General features: G+C 37.9%; 1 protein-coding gene across 1 annotated transcript in view; it reads right to left on the bottom strand.

The window, feature by feature from the left end:
• Positions 1-12693, bottom strand: part of CDK5RAP2 (CDK5 regulatory subunit associated protein 2) — an 82574-nt gene that overhangs the window by 26755 nt on the left and 43126 nt on the right. Inside the window, exons 18-23 of the mRNA XM_009888041.1 lie at positions 12297-12344; positions 11479-11666; positions 8793-9246; positions 5347-5614; positions 3805-3930; positions 920-1520 (exon numbers count right to left, since the gene is read on the bottom strand). Coding sequence (XP_009886343.1) covers positions 920-1520; positions 3805-3930; positions 5347-5614; positions 8793-9246; positions 11479-11666; positions 12297-12344 — 1685 coding nt within the window. The remainder of the gene's footprint in view (positions 1-919; positions 1521-3804; positions 3931-5346; positions 5615-8792; positions 9247-11478; positions 11667-12296; positions 12345-12693) is intronic.

Below are 12693 nucleotides of genomic sequence, written 5' to 3'. Positions count from 1 at the left end.
AATATTTCTACTCAAGCATTCTAAAGAAAGCCAACAGGCTGGATACCTTTCTTTGTTCTACTTCCTGCCATTCTACAGGCCCTCAGGACAATAACGATATTACAGGGGAAAAAAAAAAAAGGGGGGGGAGGAGTTAAAAAAGGTTTAGTCTTACGGGACCCCATCTGTGATTTGTATATGTGCCAGCCAAAATGCTGCCCCCAGTCTTAGCATGCAAAAAACAAGACTGATATTTTCCAGCCTCCCATAAATGATTTTCCAGCTTATGAGCTTATGCTATAAAATTTCATTCATTAATTTCTGTATATATCTACTTCCACATCCTTCAAAGGAAGGCATTATGGCACTCAACTGCAAAATAAATTATAACTGGAGTGTACACTTCTTGTTTTATACATAAAGTGTGGTCACACAAACAGAAGGGGTAGCATGAATCTGTCAGCCAATTGCCCACGGAAACATTTCTATCTTAAATGGGATGTTCCATTTTCTTATATTTGTCACCCGAAAAAAAGATGAGTGATGGAAAACCATAATACTTTGACTACAGAAAACAGCCTGTCTCACCAAGTAACCTGAGGAGATCTGACTTTGCTCAAGAGAGGATGTCTTGCAGCACAGACACTGAGGATGCTATGGACCTGAGGTGTGGGGAGAGACGCAGGTGTCTGGCAGAGAATTGTTACAGAGGATGATGTGAGCTTATCAGGAGCAGTTCTGTTGTAAGAGAAATACTGTTCTGTACTTCAAGGCATCTTTTAAATAAATGTTTCAATTGCTTTATGTTAATGTTAGTGAAATTTAGTCTTTACTATAACAACATGCTCATATGTGAATAAACTTATCTTCATATTCCATTCCTGTTCTTTGGTATTGCTGTTTACAAAAAGGAACCTGAAACAGTAAAAGCTTTACTCACTTGGGTGGTGATGTTTCTCTCAGTTTGTCCTGAAGATGATACACTTCATCAAGATGCATATTTGCAATTTGCTCTTTTTCAAGTTCTGCCTCATTTGCTGATCCTAGTTCATTAAGGTTTTGTCCTGTCCATGTATCAGGTGCTTCTGAAGACTCTGCATTCCTATGTTTAGCGTGGATCTCATAATCCACCAGCTGATGGACACTAGAAAATGTTTTGATTTCTGGCACAGCTGTATCTTGCACTTGTGTAACGTGTCCTTCCACAGGCAAGGCTGTGTCGCTCAAAGCTGTATTGGAAATAACACTCGATAAAAGCTGGTCAGAGGTCTGTAAATTAAACACGAACATTTTGTACTTTTCAAGCTCAGACTTCATATTCTTAATTCTTTGTTTCAATTCTTCTATATCATCTATGACTTCACAGTCATCAAGTGCATCTGTACTTGTTACAGTCAATTTGAGAGAACGCGGGCACTTGGAACCTGAATATGCGGTGGCTGAGTCAACGGCCTCATGTTCCATGGAATAAAACTCTTCATTTATCTCTTTTAATGAGCACTGGATATTCACGTTGCTAATGTTATGATGATTTTGCATTTCTGAAAAACAGGAGGCTTGCGTGTGAATATTAATATTTCTTTATCTGACATTCTGTTCTTAGCAGCACTAGAATGAATTCATTTACTTCTATAATAACAGAATAAAAATGCAGAATAATTACAAACCATACAATATTAGTTTTGGACTTTTGACCTCTTTCTATGATTTGCCCATTAATTCAACTTGCACATCAAATATTTCAAACTCCTTATCACCTTTCAAATAAACAATACTCCAAATACACCCGCTTTCTCTTCCCAAATGATTGAACACTACTTTTGCTAAATGCGGTTCTGCGTCAGACACCGATGAAGCCCAGACCTTTCCAGCCACAAAGACGATAACCTCAAACATAAGGTGCTGAGATTTAAAAGTACACTCAATGACTTTAAATGGTTCTTCCTAAAACTTCTAATTAAATATTCGTTTTCTCCTCACTTCAAAAATCTATACAAAACCAATTGGAGCATAAAGCCAGTGGAATTTTAAAAAGATTATCAACAAAACAGTAAAAATTGAAAAAGGGTCTTTAATAACTTTTTAAAATGCATTCTAAACAAAATCCATAAAAATGTTTGGTGTTAAAGGTTTTACTGGCACTCATTTGGAATGCACAGCACATCCATTAGCTGACTTTGCCATTCATAAGTAATGCAATCACTCCAGATTCAGACCAATAAAAGCTCTATATTCCTACGTATATTCTATGTTTATAAGTTCTGTGTATGTTGAGGGCTGTATGTAAATATCTAAGCAAATGGTTATTTTCTGGTTACCAGTAAATTAAATTTTCCCCTTCTACTAGTTCTGCAAAAGATCACTACAAATTAGAACCTCCCTTTTGGGAGTCATTCATCGATCTTGCGGAGGCCTTAATACTTTCAGATTGGTTTCCATGGAGAATTCGAATGCCCCTGTTCAAGCTCTGAATCAGTACAAAATCTCGGGGGGGGGCGGCTGTATACGAAGGACCAAGTCAAGCCCAAGCACAAGAGAATAAAAACAAATATAACCTAAAAGCCGAAAAAAAAAAAGAAGCACCAATACTGGGATATCAACATATTCAAAATAAGGGCTAGATGATGCTCTCTGCAGTACACATATTGCTGCACCCCATTATGTACGTCATTCCAAAGGTGACAGAATCACAGGACAGAAATGCTTCCAATGAAATGCCCATGTATGAGTTCAAGAAGACACACTGAATAAGAGAATGCAGCACTTAAGTTCATTAGCTTCTCCTCCTTCTCTACCAGTTGGTTGCTGCAGTAACACATATGTCAAAGGTGGTTGCGGACTGAGATGGAAAAAACCCAAATACTAGGAGAACTCTTAAACTCTGCAATCCTGATTTCATGCAAACGTTCCAGATAACAAAAACAGAAAATAAAACCAGACATTAGGGAAGAAATATTTCTGATTAGAATACTGGTTATAGTTTTTAATGAAACACTGCCCTTTAATTAAAGGAGAACTAATAAACTCTGTCTGTATATGTGTCGACACACACAACGGGCACATGGAGAGCACGATCCTGCAAACCAACTGACTGGCCATAGTTTTTAATGAAACACTGCCCTTTATTAAAGGAGAACTAATAAACTCTGTGTGTATATGTGTCAACACACACAACGGGCACATAGAGAGCACGATCCTGCAAACCAACTGGCTGGCTGCAATGAAATTACTTATACAAATAAAATTAATGACGTGACCAAGGAGTACAAAATTGGCCATACCCTCTGTACACAGCGTGTTAATCAGGTTATTCAAACCCTCCCGAAAAAGACTAATGGATGATGCGGAAACACGTAATACACAGTATTAAGCCTATTTACATTTTCATTAAGCGATTCCATTAGGTTTCAACCTAGTTGAATGCCTTCAAATAATTCAGATAAGCAAAATTCTATCATTCAGTTGCTTCATTCTAATAGTTCATAACTAGATGCAGAACCATTAAGTAACAAACATTTAATTCAGAGAAGAGTTCAGAAGTGAGGACATTAGCAATAGAGATCAGAGTTAGGCATACAACTCATTATTTTTACTGGAAACCAGAATCGTAAATCCCTGTGGCCCTTCTGAAAGCATAACCCTTAAAAGATGAACTTGGAATCTTAGAGCAATTAATCCATACTAGCTAAGAAAACGAGATTTGAAACCCACAAAAAATGGCACAGGAGACAATTACCTGCAGTAATTTACAATTTTGCACAATTCAGAACAAACTAGTTTTAAGATTTCTTTTTTTATATATACTATACCGTATAAATGTTCTACCTTGACAGTTTTGCTGGGTTTTGTCCATCGCATATTCATTCTTGTCCCCCCTATTTGGATCAACATCTGGATCAACGTTCAACTTGACCTGGACCTCACTGTTACCCAGTTTGAGCAATGAGTCAACTGGAGAATAGCAGGGGAAGGTAAAACAGAAGGCAGTAAATGGAGTGAAAAACAATCAAGCGGGTTAGTAAAAAAAAAAAAAATCCCACAAAAAAACAATAAACCAAACAGATAAACCAAAAAACCCCACAAACAATCACAAAGCCAAACCTGGTTCTGACAATTTAGAACAGGAAAATCATCTAAGCGAGAACAACTATTGAAAATGTAATACAAACATGACTGATCATATGTAACAGCGTTTGCACATATTTTTAAAATACTTGAACTAATTATAAGGATAACTACTAAGAATGTGAACTGCGAAGGTTTCCCACCAACAAATGAAGATAAACATTTGCACGTCCTCTTTGCAATGTAAAAGGTAATCAATTTTTAGTGCATTTTTAAATGTTTTATGTTAAGCTTAGAGAAAAATCTAAAAAGTTTCTTCAATATAAGCACTGACCATAAAATAACCTTCCTCAATCTCCCATTGCAGCAAGGCTCAGAATTGCTAAGTGTGCAGTGCAACTGTTATCCAGGGTAAAGAAATCATTGTGGAACGGAAATCACAGGACTGCAGTACTTCCCTTCTCACAATTCTCCCTGGATTTTGCACCTAACAAAACTAATTGCTGTAGTCCTATCAACTTGAGTATTTACAATAAAGCTGTGCCATATCTGTCCCTTCCCACAATAACATTATCATTAGCAACAAAGCCTCTGCAACCTCTGTGTTTGACAGTGGCTCGCTTGCTTCTTTATTGAATCTTATTTCTTATATTTACACCTCCTCTCTCCCCCACCTATCCTTTACATCTCTACTCAGTTTTAATCTAACTGCTAAGCGCATTTTTATTTTTTTACCACTCCAAATCTTTATATAATACCCATTGTTCTCTGCCTTACTATTTGTCATACTTTGCTGATCCAGATACTTCGTCAACAACCGAGTTTAAATTAACGCAGCCGCACTGGAAACAGACACGGATGATTTGACTGATCAGTGGAATATTGGAAAAACTTCTTTATGCAGCATAAACAAATACTGTATTTTTATACACTCCTGTCCCCATTACAGATAGTTTTCTCGAGACTTGGCATCATGTAAAGGAAATTCTTCATTTACTTAAACGTTGACATACATGTGTGCGTGTGTGGGCACCCTGGGAAACTGTCATTTATTATGTATTTTATGCCATGTACACAAAGCACTTTCTATCCCATACAAAGCCGTTTTACATTCCAGCGGCAAAGATGAAAGAAAAAAAAAAGTGTTTTTCAAGATCTCTATATATTTGCCTACCCAAGAAAACTGCAAGATTAAGCATCATTGTACATCTGTATAAATGATCTGGTTTTACTTTCTACTACAAGAAAAGAAGCCACTATTTCAAGCAGCACTGCAAGTCACTATGTCTGCTCTTTATTTACCTCTCACTGATGTGCTTTCCTGTGCAGGCTGCTCTTGAAGGTTTTCAGTTACAGACTCATTCGATAATAACTCTGCATTTGTTTGTGGCTTAAGTTGTTTGTTTCGTACTTCACATGCTTTCAGACCTTCATGAGGTGTCCTGGTATGACCCTGTAGTGGTGGATCTGCCTCCTGCGTACGGCAGCTCAAAGGCACATTTCCTAATGGTCGGGATGATTTTAAGGGAACGGGCAGACGGGACTTCTTGGGCACGTAAGCAGAATCAGTCTGAAAAAGGCACGGAATGAAACGGGAGATTGGTAGTTCATACACAACAGTCAAGTAAAGGAGGTATAAAAAAAACATTCCAGGAAAAATAAAAATTTTGCAGTAAGATCAGCCAACTGTCACATTAAATAGTTTTGAAAATAAGATCTCAAAACCCTTGCCACATGGAAAACAAACATTCAGAGAGAAAAAAACACCATCCCACTGGTTCAATTTTCTGGAAGTGCTGCTTATACATCCACAGCCCCACAGTGAATGGCTTCCAGTTCATGAAGCAAATTCACCACTGACTAGCAACGGCTTTTAATCAGTAGGTGCATTAGTTAACTCTCAATCTGCGTACGCCCTAAGAAAATAGTTTTCAAACCGACCTCTCTAACTGCTACTTCCCACTCTCCTGACTTATATCGTAGATGTCTGACAGCCCAGTAACTGTTTCCCTTAATTTTTTTTTTTTTAATTGAGGATCCGCCTAATTTTTCACAAATTCCTGAACGTATTTTCCTTTCTTCCTTTTGTCTCCACCCTGCTGTGTACCAGCCCTCGCTCATACCTTTAAGCAAATCAACATAGCTCTGTATCAGCCACAGAGGAAATTTATTCTGCCATAGAGAAATTCTTTATGAACAAAAATAGTTTCTTCACCCATACACTCTATAAATTGCTTCCGCAGGATTCCCGTTTCCTAATGTAATGGACATTTTGTCATTGGAGTTGGAGGGAGAAGTTAAAGTTCTTAAGTTACTATATTTTAGCCTCTCACCTTTTGAAAACTCTGCATAAAACTGTCCTTGTTTAAACCACAGAGCATAACATTGTGCTACCTCCAAAAAGAGAAAAACATCCTATATGTTGATGAGAGTTATGGAATTGTGTGTAATAATAATAAAAGTCAATAATGGCATGTTCAGACAGATTTAGTTTATTTTTTTTTGCTGTTCATTTGCTCCACCGATGTCATAAGTCCTGTAATTTCTTTTACCACCCAATGTATTCTGAAATACCTTTCCACATTCATTTCTTAGCAATTATAGTTCTTACACAATTTAAAATAATAAAAAGCAAGTTCCATTTTCTTAATGACATCCTTGGTTCCTTTTGAACATACAAGAATACAATATCATTCAGAGGCTGAAAAATAAATCCAGGCGGGATGAACTTCCTGCTAGTTTTACTAAACTGCACTAATAACGTCGAACAATTTCCAGCTGTCTCAGGGCTGTTGTACAGACGTATACGTCACCCAGATTATCCAAAGTCCAGTTCAGCTGGCTACATGAAATTATTTATAAAAGCCATTCAGAAGCAAACAATACACTGCATTAGTCCAATCCAGAAAGCTTTTAAAGCAACTGACTCAGGGGCTGCACTGAGCTTGCAGCTGACTGAACTAGAGAAGAATCTGGAAAATGATGCATAAAACAGTATACTGAAACTCAGTGAAAACAAGAACTTAAAAAAAAGAGAACTGCAGATAGAACATTAGGTATTCCTTGTGGAGGGCAGACAGACCTTTACTTGCCTTCAGAGAGATTGTGCTTCATTTCTGAGAGATCAGCCCAGCGACTCAAAGACGTCATTAGCGTTCTTAGGCAAGCCATCACAAGCAGATCTTCATGAACAGACCAGCCAGGATCTCAAACCTCCTCCCCCTCTACTACCCATCCTCACTCTCCTGTCTTCTGCCTGCCCTCAGCTCCTCCTGTGTTCCTGGAGCCAGCTGCCCCGGAGGGCACCAGCACAGACGAGAAAGCACATCCTCTCTGTCTCAGCCTGGCCAAGGCATCCCAAAGATGTGGGAACAGCTGTCACAGCAGCCAACCTGCCAAACACCACTGACCAAACACCTAATAGATTACGAACATTAACCATAGCCCAAGAACATTTCCATTATTATCCTCTTTCCTCCCCAAACATAATTTCTTTTAGAAGATTTACTGCCAACAAGGAAAGCTTAAAAGACTACGAATGCACTTGAAGGTACTGTGACAGATTTTGGCTAAATGTAAATTGTTTGGTGAAACAAGACATAGTTTTTGTGAGTTACTTAGGTTTTGATTTTTCAGGGGTATCACGACTTATTGTTAAGACTGTCTAGGGTGTTTGCCAGGGACCAACTGTGCAAGCCAAAATCTTTTCCATAAAATCCCAAACTATACTGAAATATTTATGCCTGTACAGAACAAAGTCTTATCGACGTCTCTTGGTTTACAAGCCCATTCCCTTCAGAAAAATGAATCCAACAAGAACAAGCCAGAATAAAAATGAGTTGCTCCCAATTGCCAGCTCACAGAAATCTCTTGATCACTAAAGTCATGGAAACCATTCTTTGCAGAAGGTGCTACAACTTTCTTCATTAGCAGTGTACAAAATCAAAAGCAATACTCTCCTTTGTGTGCTCGGCAAGAGCTAAGATCTTTAAAGAGATTTCAACTTCACTTCTACAACTGCTACTGAAACAATACATACGAACTCTTTAGTAGACACTGCTTTCCCACCTCTTTGTTTGGGAGCGCAGACTGCCTGCGCACAAAAGGCTTGAAAACTTCTCTGGCACAAGCCAATTACGCCTGTGCTCACAAAACAGATTCTGAGCACTTAAGTTCCAAACAAACATGAAGACCTGCCCCCGCAGTTTTATAGAGTACTACTGGTCACAGTTGTCTATAAGCAAGACACTATGATGAGATGTTAATAAAAGCCTAAAATTAAGATTAGAGTCTGTTGAAATCTACCATTAGCTCTTCACCAGCGTGCTCTCAGACATCACGCAAGTCTTCAATCTTCCAGAACGCATTTACCATTTAGACTTAATAAGCTATCAGCTCAGAACACTCTGGTTCTGCACTATGAGCATCTATGCAGAGACAGAAGGTAGTACAGAATCAGGCCATTACGCTATAAACTACCTCTTTTTCCAAAGCTATAATATATTTACTAGTATCTGTTCCCAGTGAGGATTGAAATTCAATTAATTAATGTTCTAAAGCACACTGAAGTATGTGATGAAAAACTCTGAACGTTAAGAACAATTATCTAAAATATATTTGACTTACATCTCTTTTTCTAATTTTAAAAATTACACAAAAGCAAGATTTAATATTAGAAATGAAACATATTTTTCTCTTTTCTACATCTATTCCCCAAGTACCAAAAAGAGAATCTTAAATAAACTTACTTCATTTGTTCTTCTTGTAAAAAAAAGGCTTTCATGATGTTCACCCTTCTTACACACATTTTCTTGCTGATGTTCTCTTTCTGCATTTAATCTTGAATATTTTTTTTTGTCTTCTGAGGCTCCTTTTTTGTCTTCATGTTTGAATCTCATGACATTACTCTCTAAAATCATTGTTTGTGTAGCTGCATCTTTCAATTCCACTTTCAACAACTCAATATCCTTATTAATCTGTGGCATTGCATTCGGATAAAGCGTCTCTTCTCCATCAAAAGTTGATTTCAATTCTACTTGCTGCTTTAAGAATTTATTGACCTGCTTGAAATGTTTGAGTTCAGCTCTTAGTTGAATAATCATTTGCCTAAGATCTTTTTCATCCTTTTTCTCCACATCTTCTTCCTCAGTTGCGTTCAGATGATCTAACAGTTCATTTACAGTCTTCATTTGTTCTTGTCTGCTACACTCAGGAAGGAGGAAAGAAAAGGCATGAATTTTGATTCTTATTTAAGCAAACAAGAATACCTTCTAAGAAATCCTTTTGCAGTGTCTTGACATATTTGAAATTCCCAGGAGATTCCATTTTACTCACTAATGAATTACTAACAAACAGAGTTTTTGAAACCTTTTCCCAACTTGAGTTATATCATAAATTACCTCATCGATGCTTTTCTCTATGTATGACCATATATGCTCTACTAACCCTTTCCCCATTCATGAACAAATACTAAATCTCTGGTAACTAAATCAATTGCTTACATAGCATAATAATATAAGAAATAGGAATGGATTTTCGAAAGAGTTTACTCTCTGATTGAACTACCTTAAAAATAAAATTCTGCCAAAACCACAGGAAACTAAGATGTTGAGTTTTTCTAAAAATGTATCCCTTCATGTATTTCTAATGTAACATGGAAGATGGAAACTGAGAAAGCAGCCAAAAGCCCGCAAAAACAGCTCACTACAGACCACCAAACTGCCCCACAGATAACTAGTGATCCACAGACAACAGTTTGGAAAGCAACGTTTGAAGAGAAACTGAAGCCAAATAAGAGACATTTAAAGTATAAACAAGCCCTCAAATTCTACAGATGATTTCATGTGTCCAACAGAGAGCTGTTTGTACCACTAAACACATAAACCAACATTTAAAACAACTGCATTTGTAGAGCTAGCATTTGAAATGGTAGAAGCTAACTAGGCTTTTATGTCTTTCTCTGGAATCTAATGTCATTAGTGAGAATTAAGTTATGCAAAGCACAGACTCAGCCGCAGTCAATCTGGTCATTTATACTTGAACATAGAAAAGATTACACACTAGAGTGGTAAAGATGATGGTGCTGGAATCACTCATTAGCAGACTTTTAAGTAAAGTTAACAAATAAAACAGTGTTATCTATTCATCTTCTGAGAGAGTCGTATCTCCTCATTTACCACTAACTACTGCTTCAACAACTAAGACCATTTATGCCTGTTGAAGAGTTTTAAATAATAATGGAAAAATATAGAATTGCTTGAGTAAAGTCAAGTGCAGCACATGCTGAACACAGAAAACAGGACTTGACTTGTGTAATTCCACTGGATATTCTGCTGCCAGCACTGCACAGCACCACGTATGTGGAAGGTCATCGCCATTGCTCTCCAGAAACCACCACGGCTGAAGAAACAACACTGACAGGCACTGAAAGAAGTCCTGTAATACTGTACAGAGTCACTACGGTGTGGAGAGAACTAGGAAAGGAAAAGGAGAATGATCTCCAGCAAAGCTCTAATTCAGTTTTCAGCCAGGAGATTAAGTGGTGTCAGCATGAAATTCGGAGTAACAAAACAAGTCAGGGGGTGGTTTTTCTATACACCCTTTTCTTTCTTGGTGTTGTCCAGTTCTTATGGAAATGACCACTTCAGATGGGAACTGATCAAACCACAGTGTAACACACGTACACTTGAAAAACATTTGTTAGACTACTTGTGGAACTAAATCTGTATAAGCCCTATTTTCTCCAGCATGAAAAGTGATCTATGTACTTACAGCACGGTTCCTCTCAGCAGGGGCCTACACGTGGCTACACTGGAATAACCAGCTAGTTAACTAACTGGTTGGGCCCAGCACATGGGCCCAGACTACCTAAACTGCTGACAGAGAGTAAACCTCTGTCCAAATAGTTCAGATGAAACAGCACAGGCCAAAAAGTGTAATGTCTACTCAAAATTAGTGCTGTAAAATAGTCATTGTAACTTCAATTCCTCCATCCTCAGTTCCTTACACATATAATTTTTACATCATTGCAGTGTCGCCCCCTCCACCACCCCACCCTTTCACTGGCCTGTCCTCTCAGAAGTGGGTTTTTTTTCTTAAAAAAAAAAAAGTACCCCCTATTATCATCTAAGGCCTTTAACACTGCCAGACCCCATCCTGCAAACAATCAGTCCCTACAGTAAAGCTCCATATATTAGTAACTTTGGAGAGGTGAGGTTTTTTTTTTTTGTAATGGGTTTTTCATAAGGATTTCTACTGATAGTATGTTTCCTAATTACTTAATTGCATGATAGACTAAAATGGCTCTGAAGGCGCCTTGCCAATCTCTCAGGTAAATTAGACAGTGCCATTATCTAAATTCACTTTAGCAAAATTACTTTATTCTCTTCTCAGATAGAAATACTGTCAAAAGCAGTGCATATCCCTCATACTTACGTAGATTCCAGTACAGATGTTCTATTTTCTCTTAAAAGAGATGTGAGTAAGTTCTCTTCTGTTTCATGTTCACTCATTCCTATTCTGCCAAAGTGTTTGCCAGTTGCATCATGTTCAAACTGAGGCTTATTTGGACTCCTATAATGTCTATCTTTGCAGAAACTCTCTGAATAGCCTGGTGGAGTTATCTGTTAAAAAATTGCCAACATTTTATTATTACAGAGGTATCTAATGTTCTATTAAATTCAGGGCTGTAATCTTTTTGTAATCAGGTTTTGTAATTCCTGATGCTCTTTATCTACATTAAGAAGCATCCACAGACATTTCACTTACTATTTATTAATAGAAAAACTAATTAACATCCATTTCATATGATTAATTCATAGCGATCAGTTGTTTAGTAAGTAGTAAGTAGATATCCCTGAAGGACTTTATCTATGAAGAGGCATGAAACTTCTGGAATGTTGACTGCAGATTGCAGCTAACTTTTTGTTAGTTCACTTTGAATCATCTGTCCGTACAGTTCCAAATTCTGTCCTGGGTTCTCCAGATGCCAGCACTGATGGCCAGGGCAGGATGCCACTCGAAGTATTTAAAAACTGCCAACTTTTCCTACGAAACACTGCAGATGTGTCCTAGGAAATTTCTACGTGGGTTCTCTCCAGTAATTCAACCCCCATTTAAAATCAACAAAAGTCTCCTGCATCAATTACCTTAGAATTTGTACTGGATTTGGATACAATTTCCATCAGTAGACGTCAACAGCAAGAGACTAAGATGTTTAAGAGTCAAGAGAACCTTCACAATATATCACTTACCTGTTTATCCACCTCAGAAGGAAAATCCAAAGATACTTGAAGGCATACCTAGTAAGCAGAGAAACACAGAAATTACAAATTTCCAAAAGAACAGAACACCATTATTCTTCAACATTACTAACCAAAATGCCTGGTTTGTGCCATATTTTAGCATGTTACAATGTTTAAACCAGAAGTGGAGTACTGCATCCAGTTTTGGAATCCTCAGCGTAAGGACATGGACCTGTTGGAGCGGGACCAGAGGAGACCACGAAGATGATCAGAGGGCTGGAGCACCTCTCCTATAAAGGCAGGCTGAGAGAGTTGGGGGGGTTCAATCTGCAGAAGAGAAGGCTCCGGGGAAACCTTATAGCGGCCTTCCAGTACCTGAGGGGCGCCTACAAGAAAGCTTGTAGAG

The sequence above is a fragment of the Charadrius vociferus genome, unplaced genomic scaffold (genome assembly GCF_000708025.1).
Source record: "Charadrius vociferus isolate BGI_N301 unplaced genomic scaffold, ASM70802v2 scaffold56, whole genome shotgun sequence".
Taxonomy (NCBI): Eukaryota; Metazoa; Chordata; class Aves; order Charadriiformes; family Charadriidae; genus Charadrius; species Charadrius vociferus.
This window is presented reverse-complemented; position numbering and strand designations above follow the sequence as displayed.